The sequence below is a fragment of the Eublepharis macularius genome, chromosome 5 (assembly GCF_028583425.1).
Source record: "Eublepharis macularius isolate TG4126 chromosome 5, MPM_Emac_v1.0, whole genome shotgun sequence".
Taxonomy (NCBI): Eukaryota; Metazoa; Chordata; class Lepidosauria; order Squamata; family Eublepharidae; genus Eublepharis; species Eublepharis macularius.
Genome location: NC_072794.1, coordinates 20144469 through 20167343, shown reverse-complemented (window position 1 = coordinate 20167343; position 22875 = coordinate 20144469). Strand labels below are relative to the sequence as shown.

General features: G+C 45.3%; 1 protein-coding gene across 1 annotated transcript; it reads right to left on the bottom strand.

Moving 5' to 3' along the window:
- Positions 1 to 17274, bottom strand: LOC129330285 (zona pellucida sperm-binding protein 4-like). The gene is made up of 12 exons (XM_054980320.1): positions 17178 to 17274; positions 16070 to 16191; positions 13908 to 14007; positions 10837 to 10992; positions 8653 to 8840; positions 7637 to 7734; positions 6308 to 6435; positions 5147 to 5336; positions 3341 to 3488; positions 2040 to 2127; positions 1696 to 1803; positions 1 to 158 (listed from the first exon to the last, which is right to left on the bottom strand). Exons 1-12 carry the CDS (start codon positions 17272 to 17274, stop codon positions 1 to 3), a joined length of 1581 nt encoding a protein of 526 aa, XP_054836295.1.
- Between the last annotated feature and the right edge of the window lie 5601 nt (positions 17275 to 22875).

Here is a 22875-nt window from a genome sequence, read left to right as displayed (position 1 = left end):
TTATGCAGAGGGAAATCTTTTTTCTCGCCTTCCCCAGCGTTCCCTCACAACGACAGCAGTTAGGGCGCCCATAGCCAACACTGCCGCAATTCCTGCCCCAAGGATGACAGCTGCATCCCACTGAGCAGAGCTCTGTTGAGGAGGAAGTTTTTTCAGTCCTAGAAGGGGGGAAAAAGGGAAAGGATTACTGTTAAATGAAATCACCACGCAACCCTGGTGGGAGATTTCTGGTCTGAAGCCCTAACCATTGTGACTCCTAAAACGCTTGCCATTTACTTTCTGTGGGTATTTGCAAGAAACATCACGGAGGCCAAGGCCAGCAGATGGATTTTTGGTGTTACCTAGATACACACATAGAATCATAGAGTTGGAAGGGGCCATACAGACCAACCCTCTGCCCAGTGCAGGATCAGCCTAAGTGTTGTAGCTGGACTATAAAAGTTTGTCCCCCGTAACGTCCAATGCAAAGAACAATAACGAACTTTTTACCTTTGTTTACTTGGCATTCAAGATTAATAATGTAAACTTAAAACACAGACATTAACTTTTAGCACCCCTGAAAGCCTGGCACCCAAAGCAACTGCCTAATTCACCTATATCATTGAGCTGGCTCTAACAGAAACTGAAAGGGGTTTGGAAAATGACCTTAATTCTCCCCTCTCTAAAGTTTTGTGGAAAAGACAAGTCTAATAATTCTTTACGGAGCATTCCAAAGCGATTCAAATACTCAAATCTGAAGCAGCTTCCAAATGTTTTTCCTGCTTCGGGTAAACCCGAAGCAGGAAATCCGAATATTTTTGGAGCGCACACCCCTAAAAACATAACCTCATCCCAAAAAGAAGTGATGAAGAATTTTTCTGTTTAGAGAAGGGAGAACAGATTTTTTTTTAAAATGGCATGTTTCTTCTGCACATTTGTGCAAGATGCTTACATTGTTTTCCTCCTGCATCCTCTGCCTGCGGCAAACAATGGAAAGGTTTGAAAAATAAAGTCACCAGCAATAATTGAAACGAGCCAGTAGATTGACGCTGCAGGACAGCGAAAATAACGTAGCTGCATTAGCCACCCAAACATAAACACAGCAGATGAATAATTCAAAATAAAAATGTTAGTCTGCAAGCAGTAGCGATTGTAAAGGTGGTTAAAGTAGTGTTGGAAGCCAGCCCACACAGCCAAACTCAGAGACCTGGGCCGTTTCCAGATGGCTTACCTGCCTCCGGAACGTTGTGCCATCTTGCGGGGAAAACGCAAAATATCGCGTTTTCTCATGCGAGTTTTGTGCGATGTCGTGCAACGTCGCGCAAAAAAACGCGATATTTTGCGTTTTCCCCGCAAGATGGCGCAACGTTCCGGAGGCAAGTAAGCCGTCTGGAAACGGCCCTGGATGAAAGATATTGGTGCCGAAACCTTGCAGCCAAGATACCTGTGAGAGGCAAAATCTCCCCATTGCTTTAAGCAATACCATGTCATTGGGCTGTATCCTGCAAGGGTGCTTTCCTCCATTGGAAGGAATCTTTGCATTAGGCAAAGGCTCCTGGAACCAGAGGAAAGGGCTGGCAGAACTGACTCACAAAGGTCCAAAACACCACGGGAAGGCATTACTTTATAGTATCTTTTCCCACCCCTGGCGGCACACGCCAGGCAACAGCCAGGCACACCCAATTGCTTGTTAAAGTTCCTTATCCCGCCGGTTACCTTGTCGAGCTAGCACTTCTGCCTCTTGGGGGCTGGAAAAGTTCACAGGCCCATCCAAGGTCACTAAGACGAGCTGCTCCTCTGGCTGTTTCTCTGCTGTTCTTTGTCCTGGGAGGAGATGCAAAAGAAGTTACTTACCTTAGAGACCTAAGGGGGCTATTGAGAGAGACGCCGGATCCTAACATGATAGCCAAGTAATCTCTTAAAAAAATATTTACTTCATTTGTATCTTGTCTTTCCCCCCCAATGGAGACCGAAAGTAGCTTACAGTGTTCTCCCCTCCACTTTATCCTCACAATAACCTTGCGCAGTAGGTTAGCTCCCCAGCTCCAGGTAACACTCACTTCTTCCTGGAGTAGTCCCATCACAACGGACGACACATCTCTCCTGCCTTGAAGGTACACAGGCCGAGGCGCTGCAGTGGAAATACACCTGGGTGTCAAACAAGACAAGGAGGAAGGAAGTTCAGCGCCAATACTGATGGAGATTTGAGTTTTAACTGCAGTCCTTCTTGGAGGTACACATGGTGAGGGTCCCCGGACTATGGTGTACACAACAAGAAGAGAAAAGGAGGTTTGGTTATGTGGGACTGCCTAATTCTGGGGCTGATGCTAGATTGTTTGCCTCAGAACGGAGACTGTTGGGAAGTAAGGTTCCCCCTGTGCTACCTTACAGGATTGTGGTGCTTTTCATGCACTTCTTGGGTGCCGCCCCTATCCTGCCTGTCCTCTTAACCAAGCCTGCTTAGCCCTTTTGGGGGGAAATTGTAATGAAGCTGGAAGGGCAGCCTTGTGCATAGACAAGTCTGGGGTTTCCAAGTCTGGCACATACTGACACCACCTTCCCTAGCCCTAGGTGGACTTCAAGGTTTTTTAAAAAGTTGGTGATGCACTTACTGTATTAGTATGTTAGTTTCTGGTTAAGGAATTTCAAGAAAAGCCCTACCCAGTGGCACGGCTACCACGGGGAAGAGCTGTTGCTATGCTGCTTTCAGCAGCTGCAGCAAAACTGAGGAGATATTGAAGAACCACTTCCACGAGGAACAGACTGACGAGGAAGCTTTTTCCAATTTAACCCCGCAGGCTATTGTCTCAAATGGCTATTTCAGACACGCTCAAGTCCAGCGTGGCAGAGCTAGCCACAAAATGGCCACCACCGCTTCACTCACACAGTGAAGATCTTTACTCTACACAGCAGTCAAGCCCAGGGCTTTTTTTCTGGGGAAAGAGGTGGTGGAACTCAGTGGGTTGCCCTCGGAGAAAATGGTCACATGGCTGGTGGCCCCGCCCCCTGATCTCCCCTCTGTCTGGAGATCAGGGGGCGGGGCCACCAGCCATGTGACCATTTTCAAGAGGTTCCGGAACTCTGTTCCCCCGCATTCCTGCTGAAAAAAAGCCCTGGTCAAGCCAATGTTTTAAAACATTTGTACAACCCATCAAATCTCCGATGGCCAATCAGAAGCCTTGCTGAGCAAAAGCCCCACCTGCTTTCCCAAAAATACCTGGCATGTGCCAGAAAAAGTGTCAGCAGATACCATGGCACCATGTTGGTGACCCCCGTTGTAGAGCAGTTGATATAAGCTCACTCATGAGCTTTTTCTGCAGTTCCATACAGCTCTTCCCACCCCACCCACATGGGGTCATACCCGCCCAGTAAGCATCCTCTGGGAAGTAGCATCCACAAAGGTGAACGTGCTGACAATGAAGCGCTGATAGTGGGAGGGAAACTGCAGCCCCGAGTCCACACCAACAGGCACCAGCTGGGTTCGGTAATTGTCTCCTTTGTAGGGGCATCTAAAAACATGACAAGAAATATTTGTGATTAGTCTAGTCAGTTTCTACTCAGTGATATCCAAACAATAGTGCCTCTATTGTTAAAAAACGGAGCACGGAGCTTCTAGTTTTCATGATTAAACTTAAAAAAAAAAACCCTGTCCACCGACATTTCTAACCCTGCAGTAATTTTTGCCCATGTTATTGGCAGACGATGAAACTAAATGGTTCAGGCATTGAAGGGCCTCAATAGGATAAGGTTGATTTTAAAAAATTTCAGTAAATCAACATTCCTATAGTACTCCACGAATGGAAGCATTTTCAGCTAAATCACTTCTACAGATTTTAATTATGGATGCAAACACTGAAATTTAACAGGGTCAGTGACATATTCGACGACTGTTTAAAGCAAGGGGGCCCAGCACATTCAGTGATAAGGCCCAGAATCCACCTTGACTGGAATTAAGCAGGAAGTATGACAGCACCAAGCTCCATCCCATAGTACCATGCCCATTTGAGCTTGGGACGCTAGGGATTTGGCAAGCCTCACAGCTGAAAATGAAAGTTACCATCTCATCCTGCAGGCAAATTTCAGGCCTGTGCAGCCGCAATTTGTCTCAGGGCTATGCAGGGAAGGGAAAGGGATTTAACCCTTCAACCTCCACTTGGCCTCACTATTCAGAACCTGGCTACCTTTTTTTTTTTTTTTGCATTTTAAAGGAGAAAGTATACTGGGAATACATGCCTCTGAGCAGCTTGCCTAGATATTGCCCCCATCTCCTTCTGGTACTGTTTCACTGGCACCGAGCTGTCCTAGCACTGCTGAACTGCCGCCAGTTGGCAGCTTTGAGTCCAGTAATGCCTGCTGAGTCATTAAATTGGTGGTGGGGTTGATGGGCTGTATTGCAGATGGTGGTGGGCCCTGTGCAGTGCATCTCTGGCCTTAAGAGCTGGCAGTCACATTAGTGCCCGGTGCTAGGCAGAAACTCCCATAAACTATCCTACAGTTGAAGCTTAAAACTACTTCAAGCCAGTTTAACAATTCCTTTTAATGGATGCTTAGCAGGAGTTTGCGAAAAGGATAATCTCTGGAACTGCCTGGAAAATTTTTACCCACTCACACCCCACACCAGTTTAATTTTTGCTTGGCTCAACAGAGGTGACTGGATTCTGGTAAAGGCCAAGCTAAAGACAGAACAGACAGTACTGAGCTAGAGTCTACTTACTTATCATGCTTGTCTTCCTAGTAGAAATCCAAAGCAGCTTACAATACTGTTCTCCTCTCCTCCATTTTATCCTCACAACCACCCTATGGGGTAGGTTAGGCTGTCAGAGAGACTGGCCCGAGGTCACCTAGTGAGCTTTCATGGCAGACTGGGGTCTCCCAGATCCCAACTCAAATCTCTAACCACTACACTACACTGCCTCTCACTGTAAAGATGGAAGCTTATAAAGCCAGGAAAAAGCAATGCCAAAATAAGGAGCTCTCCTCCATGGCTTGTTTGCATCTGGAAGCTCCAAGCTTTGGTTAGGACGCACCAAGCCACAGTTTTGCATAATGCAAATGGAGCCATTGTTCTCATGGTCCAATTGCAATGCAAAGTTTCCGTACACCTCCTTCCCTTTGGGCATTGTTCACCCATCAGACTGGATACTCAGATCATATAGTGCATACTGACCCATTCTCCAGAAGTGGCCATTCTGGTTTCTGCAGGGGGTTGATATTTGGCGTGGCCCAGCATTCATGCAGGACCAGAACCAACGCCGGGTCCATCCTTCCAAGGATACGGACTTCAACCGGAACCGGGTCACGGAGAAACTTCACCACTGGATAATCCTGGTCCGTATAGTAGGAGGAGTACTTCTCATCTGGAGCAAGGAAGGAAGAAGCCAGGTAGTTTCATGTCCAAAGAGAGCCAGACTGCTAGTCCAGAACTACCTTTGGCAGTAGTTTTCAGGCAAAAGACCCTTTAACAAGAGACGCTGGGGATTAAACGGGTGACCTTCTGCATGTAAAGCAGGTGCTCAGCCATCGTGCCACAGCCTCTCACTTTGCTAAACCTAAAGGCCTTGAGTGTGTGAAAAAATTACTGCATGCAACCAAGGTCCTAGGGACAGAGGCATGTACCACCCATGCACAAAAGGCACAAGAAGTTTCCCCATATCGTTCTGTTCATGCAGCAACTTTAAAGATCATTCCTGGGGTTGTAAAATAGAAAAGAGTCCAGTAGCACCTTTAAGACTAACCAGCTTTACTGTAGCATAAGCTTTCTGATGAAGAGAACTGTGTTTCTCAAAAGCTTATGCTACTGTAAATTTGGTTCGTCTAAAAGGTGCTACTGGACTCTTTTACTATTTTGCTAGTACAGACTAACACAGCTAACTCCTCTGGATCCTGGGGTTGTGGTACTCACGCAGGGAAAAGCCACACAGGGCACCAGGCTGCAGTGAGGAGGGCGAAATCCACCTCTTTCCTCCGGTGCTTGCAGAAGAGGAAGGAGGAGAGCTTGCACCCCTGGTCCACCTTCACATGTGCCCCTACCACTACATTAATTCTTCCTGCCCACAGTCCTTCTATGGATCAGAAGGCAGGAAGAGTCCACTTTCTGTGCATGGAGAAATTAGAACATTTGCCAGACTTAACTGCCCTCCCCGAAGCCTGCAAGGGAAGTCCAGCGTGGGATAAGAGGCATCGTTTCAGGCGGGCAGCCGTGGTCTGCAGCTGAAGAGCAAGATCCTGGTCCTGGATAAGAGGCATCTTGCTCTATTCCATAGTTGTACACCCCACCACCACCTGGTCGCCCAAGCAGTGCTCACCTGTTTGAAAGGGCAGAACTCACCTCGTGCCAGTCTCATTTCCAAGGTAAGTGGTCCTTGCTGGACTACGGCAGGAGGTGGCGCCAGAGTGGCAACACGTACACTGACAGGCAAGGCGGCGTCGGCCGAGTAGCTGCAACGGACGGTGACCCTGTGGGAAGCGGCGGATGAGCGGAGCAGGACAGAAAGGCAAAGCTGGTGCCTGCATTTTATTGCAGTGCAGTTGGTACAGAGAGAGAGAGAGAGCCAGCTTAAAGATCTCCAGCGATCACAGCTCTGTCCAAAAACTGTGGTCCTACCAGCAATGCCAAGCCATAAGCAGATTAACTTTAGTAGCAATATACAGCAGAGAGTCATAGCTAATCCAAATTAGTCACCTGTAGAGAGTTATTCAGTAGCAGTAAGGAAAGCTGTATACTAAGCATTAAAAAAGGAGCCACCAGCTCCCACTCTCCTGGCTTTCCACAAATTCTGCAAAACTGAATTATTCAGAAGGGGTTTTTACATAGGTAGAAGGACCATGCTATAAGGAAATAGTTCAGAGAGATGCTTCAGTAAAGGGATAGGGACTGTAGACTATACTACTGTATACTGTCTTTTGCTATACTGACGTTCCTACTGGATAGTTTTTACACTTTGTTTCATACATTATGTCTATTTGCTTTGTTTTGCTTCAGCTCCATATCTGGTTTCTACTGCATTGGTTATTAAATGTCTCAGCCACAGATCCTATTGACTTCCATTGGGTAATCCACCTTGAGTCTCAGTGAGAAAGGTGGATTATAAAATATAGATAAATAAATGAATGACTAAAATTATATAACACATAGCGGCAGGATTTGAGTCTAGGAGCACCTTAGAGACCAACAAGACTTTCAGTATATGCTTTTGAGAGTCAGAGCTCCCTTCTTCAGATACAAGGAGGAGGGATCTCTGACCCTCAAAAGCTAACAGTCTGAAAATCCTGTTGGTCTCTATGGTGCCATAGGACTCAAATCCTACTATTCTACTGCAGACCAAGACAGCTACCCACCCCAAACTATAATGCATAGCAGTAAATGTAGGCAGAGAAAAGGGTTTTTTATCTGGTGCTAGATGCACAGTAGAGTTAGTGATAGGATTAGAGATCTGTGAAGGGTGTACCCAACATCTTGTTTGTGGCACACTGAAGTTTGCACTGTGCCAGCTGATCCCAAGTGGAGACCATTGGGTCTTCCAAATTTCAAGAGGACTGCATTTCATAGTTAAGTTGGGGGGCGGGTGGCATTTCAGTTGCTCCTCATTTCCCCTTTTTTTCTCTCCCAATGGTTTTCCACCTGCTATCGCCTTCCCATGCATGAATAGCTCTTTACCTGAAGCTGCTGTCTCGGGTGATGGAGCCAGTCCGGGACACAAGGTCCTGCCTATCTGCTGCCAGCTCATTTTCATATACCCGCTGGCTTCCGGTTGCCTGTACAGAAACACAAAGCTTGGTGAGGGATTTATGTTCCGTACCTAGAGTGGGATACAAACCCCGTATCTTCCATGGGCATCGTTAGTGATTCTGGAGCCCTGGGGAAAAGTCAAGGATGAGACCCCAGGATCGCTGGGCGTGGGAGGCGGAGTAGTTTCAGGGCTGTAACTGGGGCATTCAGGTGTAGAGTAGTTGGAGAGGGGTGCAATGCTCCAACACTGTCCAAGACTCAGGCAGCAGCTAGAAAAAGCGATGCAGGGAGCGCGTCTCTCGGAGAAATTCAAAAACAAGAGACGAGCCTTTGCATTGCAGTGCCTAGGTTGTTGAACTGGGAACCCAAACGTAGCCATGTTTCAGAGAAAAGCACAATTACTCCTTGACAGCCAGAAAAGCCAATTTCTTGCCATTTTTTCAGAGCTGGTGGCTCATGGCTGATCTCATGTTTGCCATCTGGAGATCTTTGGCAAGCTGCATACAAGCCATAAATGCTATTTGAGGGAGACAGCTTAAGTGCCAGAAGAGAGGCTTTGCTAAAAATAAGCAGCGGCACCCTCCAGTTCAAATCTCATTTCAGCCCATTTTTTTTTTCTGTTCAAGATACCTTCTCACCATTAAAGGAAGGTGGATTTGAGTCGTCCTACAAAGGAGCTCTGTGATTGCTTCTAGCAATTTATTTAGAGCTATGGAAAAATGGCGTTTCTATAAATAAGGCTGGTAGTACAATGGAATGGAGGGTGCTTTGTATAAAGGGAACGGTCTATTCCACTGTTCATTGTATGTGTTATCTTGTTATTTCTGCCTTGCTTTCTACTTTCGTAACTCTATTCCTTTTGCATTGTTTATGGCAGCACGGGGCCAGACCTCTGGAAGGGGTTTTTATGAACAAACCCAGACGTGCCCTCCCTTACACTGTACCTTTAAGGTTGTCCCACAAGCAGTAAGTGGAAACTGGAAAAGGATAAACATGTCGGTCTTCGATACAGGGGCACACTCTCTCCCTCGGCTGCTCAGCAAGTGCACTGTTTCCAAGAAAAGAGGCGGGCGGGTTGCGAACCTGGAGACAGCAATGGAGAACTGGCCTTCCGGGGTGCAGTGGGCTGTCACTATCAGAAGAAGCGAAGGAAGATCAAGAAACGATGAAGCAGCCATGTATTCTGTTGACTGCCACTTGCACAGCATTCACCAAACTCCAAATGATGCCAAGGCTTATGCTGCCAAGGGCCGCTTTCACACGTCTTGCCGGCTGCGCAAAACTCCTGGCGCAATTTCCCATCATGATGCTGGTTTGTGGCAAAGCGCCACAAACTGGAGTCATGATGGGAAATCGTGCCAGGAAGATGCCGTCATTCCACAAGTTTTGCATGATTCTGCGCGGCCGGTAAGACGTGTGAAAACAGCCAGGGTTGGAATTCATGTTTGAAGCGGCCTTTTTCTTGCCAGTTCCAAGTTCACCCTTCATTCTGTGGAGGCATAGGTGTTCCCAAAATCCTCACTCATTATCCCAGCGGCAACAGGATGACGGAGATCGTTACGTATGACCCATGTTACGTGGGAAATCGCCATGCGGAAAGCCAAGTCCTATCCTGCACAGTTGCAAGAGTTTTTCTAGTCTAACTAAAACAGGATCTATAATAAAGTATATTTTAATGCAAGTTTGTGTATAGTCATTCAACAGGTATATCACGGCATCCACAGCCAGTTAATCCATAAAGTGCATCTACTTACAGAGAGCCTTGAGCTCATGTACACCAATCCTATGACATACTAAAGTGCAAATAATATTCAATAATTACATATCTCCATTCCTATATCTGTACTTGGAGCGTACAATAGAAAGTGCTGTTAAAAATCAAATACATCAGTATTGCACAAGCCCTGAAATATAATACAAAGATTACAACAGTCAGCACAAGCATAGTCCTATTAATGTACAGTCCTTCATTCCATTCATAAGAGGCTGTGCTGCCGTCAAGTCCATAGGTATTAAGTTCAATTCCTTGTAGAAAATCCTATGAGATGTGGCATCTGAATAAAAACGTCACACTTCATTGGGGTCTTTAACGGGTCGACTGGTTCCTTCTGGATCCCGTTTCATGCACTTTATCAAAGAGGTCACAACACTGATGATGTCTTGTTCTGATTTTATACACTCCATATCACCACTATTTGTACAACTCCTGTCAAGACAACATCGTTCTGCTCCAGCAAAAAGCCAGAGCATGAAACGGGACCCAAAAGGGATTCTCATACCCCTGTTTGCTTGTTGAGAGTTTTTCTAGAGACAGAAAACATACTGATAGATCAAGATAGGTAGCCATGTTAGTCTGTCTGTAGCAGTAGAAAAGCCCATACCCTACCACAAATTTTGTTAAGTCTTATAGGAGCTACTGGACTCTTGCTCAGAAAATATACTGTGGAGCCCCTGGCCATCTCCAAGGGAGCAATCCCTCCTCTTCCCGCACTCTTCAACCTTGGAGGAAAATTGGCCACCATGACAATGAATGAAAAAAACTGTGGGAGAAAAAGGCGGCCAGGGGCTCAGCTATGCTCTCCAGTCTCCCATGTCCATCTTGGGGAGGGGAACAGCCAGAATCCAGCTTGTATATGGCCCTTTAGCCATGATGAAAATATGGCCAGGATCTTAGTTCTTCCTAATAGAATTCATAAGGCGCCATAGATTGGAGATGACTCGACGGCACATCTCTCTCACTCCCACTCTCATGGTACTTGAACAGCTGCTTATCCAGGGAGGGGTGTGTGTGTAATTGCAGCTCCTGCACACACCGTATCATGCAACTTCACACACTCTCTATAAAGTCAAGGTGATTGCTTTGCTTCAAAGTGAGCCTGCCCACTGCCAAGACATCTATCCGCCCGCCCCCCTCCATGTACATCCTGATGAATATTTGCCTTCTGGTCCAAGTATTCAGAGAACCCCCTTTCCACATAGGATCTCAGCCCCATACCTATAGAAGATGCACCATTACAAATTTTCAGCTCTGGAAGCAGGGCAGCGCTGCCAAATGGGAAGTCAGTTCATTTGCATATCCTAGAGATGTTCCTACCTGAAGGAAGTGGTCCTCTGGCCATTGCACCCACCTTGGTTTCCATAGTAACATGGAGCCGTCCTGTCTCTGGAGCTGTAGCAGCATCCCAAGTCCTCGCATTCCCCTTGGCTGATTTGATGGGTTGCGCACGAGAGTCTGTCCGGGACTTGAATGGCTGAACACAGACTAGGGCTGGGAGGATCCAGTGCTGGGGAGGAGGGTGGAAGGCAGAGTTACAGATGGGTCTCACCAGGGCCATATTAACCCATGGCCGGGCCCCTAGGCTTTCAGGTATTTTGGGCCCCCTCAGGCACTTCACTCTTTCCCCACTACAGCTGACAGCCTGACCCTGGCAAGGTAGGTACTAGAGTGCAATACATAGCTCTCTATCCATTTTGAAGGTCTCCTGAAAAACTCTATTCACTATTTAAAAAAGTACAAGCTTTATTGCGCGAGTAGAACTCTTCAGGCCAGCACATTTTCGGGGTATAATTGTTCAATACTGTAATATTTGAAGTGAATACAATTATTAGTTATTAAAAATATACATAAACAAATTATCCATACATTATAAGAGACAATTTGTTTCACTTCAGTAAGGAAGCAGTTAATTATCTTATTAATAGAGGTTACATAAGAGAATCAATTATTATTTATGGAGTGGGGGGTGCCTCAGCAAAAAAAAAATTGACGGATCCATAGTCCCTGCGGGGTCCCTAGGCTTCGGCCTAGTCAGCCTTATGAATAATACGGCCCTGGGCCTCACTGCAGGAAGTGAGACTCATGGCAACGGCTTCCTAAGTGAGCCAGCCTAACCAATTAAGAGGCAACCTGGGCAATCATCTAGGATGGCACTTTGCAAGAAACAGGTGCCAACAGGGTTGCCAGCTCCAAGTTGGGAAATTCCTGGAGATCTGAGGGGTGAAACCTGGAGAAAGTGGGGTTTGGGGAGGGAAAGGACCTTGGCATGGCATAATTCCATACAGTCCACACACCCCCGCCCCAGTAGCCATTTTCTCCAGGTGAACTGATCTCTGTGGCCTGGAAACCAGTTGCAATTCCGGGAGATCTCCAGCCACTACCTGGAGGCTGGCAGCCCTAGGTGCCAAGTAGTGGCTGATCACCGCTCAACAACAGAGTACACAATGTGTACGCAGAAGGCGCCACATTCAACCTCTTGTGAGAAAAGCATCTCCAGTGAGAAAAAGCCTTTGCCCAAGGCAAAAGAAACTGAGCTACAGAGATAGATGGTCCAACTAATGTATACCTTGCATAGAGTTTCTAGTTCCAGCTTGGGAAATTCCTGGATATCTCGAAAGTGGATCCTGAAGAGGGGCGGGGGGGGGGGGGGACCACAGTCATAGAACTCACCCTCAAAAGCAGCCATTTTCTCCAGGGGAACGGATCTCTGTGGCCTGGAGATCACTTTTAGTTCTGGAAGATCTCCAGCCACCACCTGGAGTTTGGAAACCTTACCTGCTTGCCTCCTCTCTAAGAATCCAAAGCAGTTTGCTTACAGCGTGGTTCGCCTTGCCTCCATTTTATCCTCACAACCACCCTGTGAAGTAGGTTAGGCTGACAGCGTGATTGGCTAAGGGCTCCCCAGCTAGCATGGCAGAGTGGGGATTCAAACTTGGTTGTCCTAGATCCCAGTCCTTACATTAACCATTACACCACACTGTCTCTCAAAAGGTAACTTGATATTTAAAGGGAGCAGCCAACAGTCTCCAACCTGGTAATAAATATCATCAGTTGATAGTAAGACTGAATAGAACCAAGAGGGCCAAAAGGGAAGAGCTGTTTTGAGGGCAATTCTTTGGGAGAGAAGAGAGGACAGCCTTTAGGATGGTGGGGGGGAAGATGAAAAAAGAAGTGAGGAGGGGAGAATTTCCTTCCTGCACCTTGAGCAGCTAATTCTAGTATCCAAAAAACCCCATACACATCCATTGTAATGCCTTATGTGCAACACTTCGGTTATGGCTGTTTGAATTGTGCAATCACATTCAGAGTCGTCATTGTCGAGATCAGGCATCCAGCTGCTAAGGTTACGGGGTTTCTTGCAACATCTTGCAATAATTCAGACTCTAAGCAGGAGAACTTGTGGCTGCCCTGTACAAAGTTCTGCTTGCAAAGTGTTCTTCATGCTAGAATTAGGTTTACTCGCAGTTTTTCTGTTCTCAGAAATAAACCTGGGAGTTCTTTAATCAGACAGGAAACTGCTCATCTACCAAAAGCATGCAACTGGGGCTTTGGAATTGACTGTACTGATTCACCCTGTGTAATCCACCTGGAGTCAGTGAGAAAGGTGGATTATAAATAACAACATCCCCCCCCCCTCTCCCGATTTCATACCAAAGGATTGAAAAGGTACCTTGTATCAGAACAAGCCATGCAGAGGAAAAAGGAATATGGCTTTTACAGAATAATTCCCACTTCTGCCTTCTGGAAATCTTTAAGATACACATATGCATGATGCATGTGCATATACAGAGAACCTGATAAAATACTGCGTTTCAAGAGTTTGTTCTCACTTGTCTTGAGACACTTGTCTCAATTACGCCACTATTTTTAGACCCCCCCCCCAAAAAAGATCCAAGATGGTTCCCTGTATTTTGATCATGCAGCTTTCCAAAAACCAATAGAGTTGCTTACCAGAGGCTTCTGAATACAATTAAAGGCCACCGGATAGCACTACTTCATGGAGGGGCGGGGAGAACTCAGCAGGGGCAAGTTGAGGATTTCCTTTCTGGACAATTGGCTGGGCAACAGCCAGTTTGGTATAGAGATTATGAGTGGCAGGACTCTAATCTGGAGAGCCGAGTTTGATTCCCCACTCCGCAAGGGTGACCTTGGGTCAGTCACAGCTCTCTCAGAGCTCTCTCAGCCCCACCCACCTCACAGGGTGATTGTTGTGGGGATAATAAAAACACTTTGTAAACCATTCTGAGTGGGCATTAAGTTGTGCTGAGGAATGGTATATAAATCAATTATTATTATGACGATGTTCAACTACAGGGGGCATCTTCCAGCAGACATTTCATTGTGAAGATCGTTTCCCCCCAAAACACCCATCCATGTACTCGAAACCCTTGCCATATTGGAGGCCAAAATACTAGACTTCACCTAGAAAGGTCTCTGGGCATTTTAGCTCTTCTTTATAGGAGGTCTTCTGTCCATCAGCTTTTACACCTTCAATCTGGATCACTGCTTGGTAGTTTCCGTCCTAGACAGAAGAAATACAAATCAGTGGTTTGGACGCTGTTGAGTGAATCTGTAAGCCCCCGAGACTATATATTGTTTCAACACTTTCTTTAGAGAGATGCACAAAATTGGGGGTGGGTGCGCAAAGTTATAGGGTGCTGCTCCAATAGAGTTACCAGCTCCAGGTTGAGAAATTCCTGGAGATTTCGGCTGTGGAGGGGAAGGACCTCAACATGGTATAATTCCAAAGTGTCTATCCTCCCAAGCTGCCACCTCTGTGGCTTGGACATCCTTTGTAATCCAGGGACCTCTCCAGCCACCACCTGGAGGTTGGCAACCTTCCCCTCCATGGCTGGAGAACTACTGATAAGCAATTTGAATTTAAAAACAGACCAGAAGGGCTGCTTTTCAGCCAATTTTGCCCTGGGTGGAACACAGCCAAACCTTGCCTTTTGGGAGAACTGTTACACTACACTGTGTTTCTACCCCCACCCCACCACCAAGCATGAAGCTCTCCCCTTTCAAGCCAAAACAAAGGAAAAACTTCCTTAGTTCCAACATAAAGCAGAAATGCAGGGCAGCTGCAGGGAGAAACTGCATGTGGAGCTCAGTTGTGAAACGAGGGGAAGAGAGTTGTGGGGATTTTTTAACAGGGCTGCCAACTCTGGGTTGGGAAATCCCTGGAGATTTGGGGGTGAATCCTGGAGAGGGCTGGGTTTGGGGAAGAGAGGGAGCTCACTGTAGTATATTGCCACACAGTCCATACTCCGAAGAACTATTTTCTTTAGGATACCTGCGGTCTGGAGACCAATGGAAATTCCAGGAGATCTCCAGGCCTCACCTGGAGGTCGGCAACCAGAGGTGGAGCAGATTGTTTTTGTGCCACTGCTTTGGCAAAAGTGACATAATGGAGGGGCAGCAGCAAGGGAATGGGGCACGTGGACACCATCTCATGGCCCCCCACCCCACTTGCTACTGCTTCTACAGTGGGGACTGTTTTTCCTATGTGGAAATGGCAGAGGCCTGGTTTTAGACGTGGTTTTGAGAACAAGGTTCTCAGTCTATAGTCTGGTGGGATCATATGCCTACTGATTAGGAAGGGATTTCATGTGACACCGAACACAAACAAGATTTCCGAGGAAGGGAACAGCCGTGTCTAATTAAGTTGGGGTTTGATCCCACAACATCTTTTGTGCAGTAAGATATCAGTGTCTTTAAGACAGGAAGGTCTTTCACAAGATGGATCAGCATTTCACCTAGTGTAGGGATCCTGCCCAAATATCCCCCTCCCACACTCACTGGCAAAGCTGCTCCTCTGCAGAATGCCAATTGCCTTCACAAGACAACAAGCCCTCCCGCACCAGATGGAACAAGACGGTTTCTCCAGTGGAATGGGTAGGCTGCACAGCAGCGGTTCAAACATTTAGCAGCCATCATTGGAGAGGCAGCTACCAAATGGTGGGGAAGGGGCAAAGACCGCTGTGTGCCAACATTGTGTATGAGATTTAGCTTTCTAAATTTGTTTATCTGTAGATATTTGCATATGGTTTTAATGAATGATGCATGACGTATTTTCCTGTTGTTAGCCCCCCCTGAGCCTGTTCACGGGGAGGGCAGAGTATAAATCTAATAAAATAAATGAAAATAAATAAACATGCCGAGTGGCAAGACTGTGCATTTGAATCAAGATGCGCCCATTATCCAGTCAGGTTCTAGTGCCCTTGAAGAACATGTACACACAGGCACAAACCCCTTCTTCAAAATAGCCCCACCCGCCATAGCAATCATTACCACGGAACAAGTGTCAGGAGACAGATACTCGTCACGGGTAAATACAGCTGGGTAGTTTTTATGTGTGGCCTTCCACCTCTGGAAGAGATTCCCTCTAGGACCTCCTTCTACCACCCTGACACAACCTATATACCACAGCGCACTTTTTTTACCCTAACTGAGAGTTACCAACCTTCAGGCAGGAACTGGAGTCCTCCAAGAATGATAGCTAAGCACCCCAGCACCCCATGTAGCTCTGGTGGCATCCACCCAATCTCAACCTTGCAAGGTTGCTTTAACTACTACGTTCTTACCTGAGCTTCCACATAACACCCAGAAGCAGCCATCTTCACCACCATGGAGCCATCCGGATTTGGGGCTACCCAAGTCCCACAGAGAGAGTCATTCTGCAAAGGGTGGGGCTTTCCTTCCGTATCTGGAGGGGGGTAAAGCAGCAAGATGCTTTGAGAACAAAGGTCCATCCATCCCTAGATGTTCTTACCCCCATATTTCCAACAGGCAACCACAACATCCCTCCTAGGGTTGCCAGCTCCAAGTTGGGAAATTCCTGGAGATTTGGGGGGTGAAACCTGGAGAAAGTGGGGTTTGGGGAGGAAAAGGACCTTGACATGGCATAATTCCGGAGTCCACCCCCCAAAGTAGCCATTTTCTCCAAGTGAACTGATCTCTGTGGCCTAGAGACCAGTTGCAATTCCGGGAGATCTCCAGCCACTACCTGGAGGCTGGCAACCCTAACCCCTCCCTTCTTCAGGCTCTTGTGCCAGACGAGAAAGGGCCAAAAAAATAAATTCGACACACACACAGGAAAAGTCTTTGTAAGAAGCAGCTTATTCCCAGTTTTCCTATATGAGGACATCTTCCTTAAGTTTTACCATCTGCCCCCTCCCCCTCAATTACTATTTTCTTTTTAGTGTCTACCAAATGTTCTTTCCGTTGAATATATTTTTTTACCCCAGATATTTGTACTAGTGTCCAAGCATAATTTCTGTGGTTTAGTGTACAAAATAAGCTTGTAATCCATCCACCCCCAACCTGCAGCTATAATCTAACATATACAATAGTTGGCCTCAGGAAAGCAAGATGGCTACAGAATTTCTGAAGCAGCATACCATTTATCACGAGAACAGGCTTGATACCAATAGGTGTGTCAATTCTTCCTTCTGCTCTCATATTTAGGGCCCTTCACAACAACTGCTGGTTTTCAAAAGCCCCTTTAAATGACTGTATATAAACCCACATTTTCAGGGAGGGAGTAGCCAGATTTTTATGCTCTGTCTGTCACAGCAGATTTCTGTGGCATCTTGAAGACTTTTAAACACACTTTTAAATACCTATAAACACAGGTGCCAAAGGTAGAACAGTGATGCCAACCTGGCCCCCCATTTAGGACTGCCAAGTTACCTCCAAGAGGGGCCTGGTGTTCTCTCAGAATTTCGGGGAGGAAAAGGCACCGGGCAGCAACCTTGTTCTCGTTTTCACATTTGCACCTGACAGCCATTTTCTGAGGCACATTAGAGCAGGAGGAAGCACGTAGCCTAATTCCACCCTCAAGACTAACCAACTTTATTGTAGCATAAACATTTATGCTACAATAAAGTTGGTTAGTCTTGAGGGCGTTACTGGACTCTTTACTATTTTGTAACTACAGACCAATACGGTTAACGCCTCTGGATTTAATTTCACCCTGTATGCTTTATGGCCCTGTGGGGATTTGAACCTGGGACTCGCAGATCGGAAGTCAACAGCCTAACAATAGGCTACTCTGACTGAACAACATCAGTGATAAATGAGAATGTGTTTGTAGTTCCTCATCCTCCAGAATCATTGCCCACTGAATTCACTGGCAATTTAAGGAGAAGAACTATTCCTTTGTTTAAAGACGGATTGCAAGAGAACGTTTATTGCAGTGTAAAATGCAGCAGCTGTAGCATCCTAAATGCCGGGCTGCATACTGCACAGAATCTTCACGTATGTGTGTGTGTCTATGGGTGTGGCTATAGAATTAGAGAGTGGGGTTTGGAGAGGAAAAGAACCTTGGCATGGCATAATTCTATAGAGTCCACCCCCCCCAAAGTAGCCATTTTCTCCAGGTGAACTGATCTCTGTGGTCTGGAGACCAGTTGTAATTCCAGATCTCCAGCTTGACCAGTTTCTGTTGGCCCTCCATGCATCTGACAAAGAGAACTGTGATTCTTGAAAGCTTATGCTACAATAAAATTGGTTAGTCTTAACGGTGCTACTGGACTCTTTGATTTCGCCACTACAGACTAACACGGCTAACTCCTCTGTACCTGGAGGCTGGCAACCCTATGAAGGACCAAAGAAGCCAACAGTAAAAGCCTGAAGGCTGTAGTATTTTACTCATGTGCAAGATTCCCCACCAGGTTCTCCTCTTACCACCGTGATTTAATTTAAACACTACATTTTTCTACCCTACTTAAGAGTTACCAGCCTTCAGGCAGGGGCTGGAGCTCTCCCCAAAATTACAATCGACCTCCAGACTACAGAAGTTAACTCCCTTACAGAAATTGACAGCTTTGAAGAGTAGATTCCATGGCATTACCTCCCTGTTAAGCTTCCTCCTCTGTCTCCAAAAACCACTCTCATGTTCTGTTCCCAAATTGCCAAGAATTTCTCAACCCAAAGGTAGCAACCTTGCCCTAACCTCCCTTTTGAGGATTTCATAGCAGCACACCTGTCTCCTTATCTTATTAACACAACAGCCTTACGAAATAGGCTAGTCATACCTACGCAGCTACACCAAAAGCAGTTTATTTATAGAACACAAATTAAGTTTTAGGCTTATGCAGTCTCTGTTAGCCTTGAAACCATGTAGGGACAAGAAAGAATGCTTAGCAGCCATTCAGTTTCACTATCCAAAACTAATGCTCTACTCTGCCATTGAATTTTAAGAGGAGGAAATAACATGTTCCAAAACTACACTAGTCCCCCATCTGCTCACAATAAGGTGCACAATAGTTAAAGCAGCTAGCTTAGATTCAGGTAAAGTCTCAGGTTTTAAACTTACCCAGGATTTTTATTGTAGAGAAAGCTGCCTGAGGATTTGGTAGTAAGAGAAGCTCTAGATTATCTTGATTACACTTAAGCAACCCAGCATCCCAGGTAGCTCCAGTAGCACCCCCCATATTCACTTGCCCACCCCCCAAAAGGAGCCACATAAGCCAAATTCCCATCATTGTCATTCTACACATGCCCAGATGTTCCTTTTCTGCTTGCTGTTCACAGGTGTATTATACCCCTGGAAGAAATGTGATTGGGCTACACTAAACTGACCCTCCCTATCTCATGCCGCCATCAATTGATACACCTGAAAATAGAGGTTGCAATGCTAAGCAGTGCACCCTTACTGGAGTCGTAAGGTTGTCAACAGGCCTGGAGAAAAATGTCCCGTCTCCTTAAAAAAGGCTTAACCTGTGGAAATGGGTAGCTGAACCTTTTCATGACATGGAGATAAATAACGTCACCTGAAAATAACATCCCCTTAAGCTTCTATTAAAGGGAAAGGGTAATTTTATCTCCAGGCCTACTGGCAAGTGGCAACCCTACAAGACAGTTACTCCCATTGAATTCAGTGGGGCTTACTTCTAAGTAAATGTGCATAGGCTCAAGTTGGAGGGTTGCAAGCCTATGCTTGCATGAAACACAGTGAGACTGACTTCTGAGTAAACTTGCAAGAGTTCATGCTGCATGGCTATGAACCCACGCGTTGGACTTGTGAGTAAACATAGTGGAGCGTGATTCTAACCCTGCATACAGTGGTATTGTTGTATGTACTAATATGTTGTGCAGTTCTGGAGGCCTCACTTCAAAAAGGATGTGGACAAAATTGAGAGTGTGCAGAGGAGACTGAGCCCTACGAGGAAAGGCTGAGGGCCTTGGAAATGTTTAGTTTGGAGAAGAGGAGATTGAGGGGGGGGAGGTATGATTCCTCTCTTTAAGTATTTGAAAGGCTGTCATTTGGAGGAGGGCAGGGAGCTGTTCCAGTTGGCAGCAGAAGGTAGGACCCGAAACAATGGGCTTAAATTACATGCACAAAGGTACCGGCTGGATATTAGGAAGAACTTTTTCACGGTCAGAGTAGTTCAAAAGTGGAATCAGCTGCCTAGGGAGGTGGTGAGCTCCCCTTCACTGACAATTTTCAAGAAGAGGCTGGATGAATATTTGTCAGGGATGCTTTAGGCTGATCCTGCACTGGGCAGGGGGTTGGACTAGATGGTCTGTATGGCCCCTTCCAACTCTATGATTCTATGTTAAACACAAAAAGCAGTCATGGGATATGAAAGCTCAAAAAAAAGGGTGGGGGGAGAAGTCCCATCCCACGAACAACCATCAACACAGTCAGTAAAGCTGTTTATACAAAACATTTAAAGTGTATATTTAAAGTGCAAAGTGCCAGAGTCATAAGTTAGGAATAAATAATCAAACAACTCTACAGAATAAATAGATATAAATACAATATCCAGCACAATACAAAATGGGCTCATTTTGTATTGTGCTGGATATTTGTAACTACTCTGTAGAGTCATTTGATTATTTATTCCTAACTTACGACTCTGGCACTTTGCACTTTAACTACACACTTTAAATACTTGATTGTTGTTCACGGGAAGGGACTTCTCCCCTGGTTTTTTGTACTGATATGTTGCCACGTAACTCAGGCTTGCCAACTGCCTGGGTGGGTGGGGTGGGGAGTGGGGAGTCTTGTCTCTTTAACAGAGGCTTGATGAGCTGTTATTTACCAGGTGATGTTATTTGCCTCCCTGGCATGGAAAGCTGCAGCTGCCACATCCATGCTTGAAGTTCAGAGTGAGTTTGATGCAGGATCAGGGCCACAACACTTGCAAGGGAGTCAGCATTAGCTGCTGCCCTCTGCAATCCTTCATTCTGAGGGATGTTTGGCAAATAAAAGGGAGCTTGTGCTAGGTTTTTCTTTTCTTTTTTCTTTTGGGACCTTCTGTGATGAAAAAAGTTTAATAGAGTGAAGAAAGTGTAGGTACTTTAAATGGCTTCAGTAGCAGGTAATTATTGTTAGAGTTGGCCTTTAGAGGTTCCTGTCAGGATTTATGTAGAAGACTGGCTTTAGATGGTTTAGTTTGTATGTGGACTGTGTTTATATTAGCTTTCTTTTGTCTTGTTTTGGTTTTTCTTTAGGCTCAGAGTGGTTTATGTAGTTCTACTCTGTTCTATTTTTACAACAACCTTCTGGAGTAGGTTATGCTGAGAAAATGATTAGCACAAGGTTTCTTAGTAAGCATCAAGGTACAGTAGAGACTCAAGAGCTGAACTTGGCTATCTGGGTCTTCCTGGGCATTGTTTGACATTCCAACTAACCATACTAGTTTTCATTTTTTAATGGGTGGCTTTGACTTTCTCTAAAGTTAATGATCTATTTCTTTATCAATGTTATTTATTTGCTGTCTCTTAACAGCTGATTGGTTTGTGAAAGTAGAAATAACCAAGTAAGATAAAATCATTACAGTCTTAAAAATTGTCAATGAGGAAAATAAATGGAATGCGTGTTTGAAATGAATTGAATAAATTGTTATAGTCGACAGATATTAATGAGTTACTTTGCTAGCATTCAGAAGCATTGTTGAGGTACCTGAAGAAACCTTTGGGGGGAAAATGCTTTGGTATCTAGGGTATATTCATAGCCAAATTACTAACGTAACTTGAGGTAAAAAAATGTTCCTCAAACGCTTTTGTACAGGCAGAAGTCATTGTGTTTGCTGTACCAAAACACTTAGGGTCAACGTACTTTCACATGAAGTGGAACGTTTGTTTTTAACAGATTCACCTCTCTTTTGCATAAGGAATGACTCACACCAATATTTTTCCTTTATAAAGCCACAAAGATGTGTTTTTTTTGCTTATGTTTATGTATATACTGAAACATTTTTCAGTGTATAAACTGAAAAAATGTATTTTTGAACCTATGGTATTAAAAAACTAGAAAAATTTCATGAATCAAAGGGAAACATCTAAAACAAATAACTTAGAATGTTTTGGGGAGCTTCAGATATTTTTCATCTCCAAGAACATATTTGTAGGTGAGAGAGAAATGTTCTCTATATTATCAGGAAGGGGCATGGGGGCTTTATTTCTCCAAAGTACTTAAAAATTCTTCCCTGGAACAGTATTTTCTGGAAAAAAGGGGTATTTTTGTACAGCAATGCATTACAGATAATGAAATTAAAAGAGCACCCCAAAAGTGTATTTTGGCAATTTGTACCCCCCCAAATAAATGCTAAGTGACTGTGTTTCAGAGACACTGCTTAGCTATGCAGTTGATAGGAGCCTTGTTTACAAGTTACAGTGAACAACATACTCTGTGTACAGCATAATCTTCATTTTTCTTCATATAATGTTAAATTAGTCTCATTACATTAATGCATGTACAGTATGTGTGACTGAAACCCCACATTTATCCAAGTACTAGTCCTTGGTTTCATTTACAAAGTGAACACACGTAGGTTCACAAACAAATATATGAGTACATGCAGGTTGGTTGTATGTGCATTCATTGTATACACGTACATGCGGGTTGCATGTGCATTCACTGTACCATGTGAATAGGGTTAGTATGCAAAGAGGAAAATGTTGTAGAGCCACTACTCTCTGCATTCATTGCGAGGCTTTTTTCCCAAAAAACCCGTCTGTCATAATTTTTGTAATAAGTAGGCCCCACTGAATCCAGTAATGCTTATATTCCAGTAATCTTGCACTACATAGGCACAGAGTGCGTCTCCAATCTTGTTAGGCCTATGTTGATGACACTCTTTGAATTTTGAGAATGGGAAGCGGGTAGAGTTGCCAGCCTCCAGGTAGTGGCTGGAGATCTCCTGGAATTACAACTGGGCCAATTCCACACGGCTTACCTGAAGCCAGGACGTTGCGCAATGTTACGGATCATGCTGGGAAAAACGCAGATGATCTCGTTTTCTCGCATGAGTTTTGCGCGATGTTGCGCAAAACTCGCACGAGAAAACGCGATCTTCTGTGTTTTTTCTGGCATGATCCGCAACGCTGTGCAACGTCCCGGCTTCAGGTAAGCCGTGTGGAATCAGCCCTGGTCTCC

Coding starts and splice junctions, on each gene's coding strand:
- LOC129330285 (XM_054980320.1), bottom strand. CDS start 17,274: ATGGCTGTCAGGTGCAAATGTGAAAACGAGAACAAGGTTGCTGCCCGG. Junction 14,008..16,069: donor GGTGTTATGTGGAAGCTCAG/GTAAGAACGTAG, acceptor TCTTCTGTCTAG/GACGGAAACTACCAAGCAGT. Junction 8,841..10,836: donor ATGTTACTATGGAAACCAAG/GTGGGTGCAATG, acceptor TTCTTCTGATAG/TGACAGCCCACTGCACCCCG.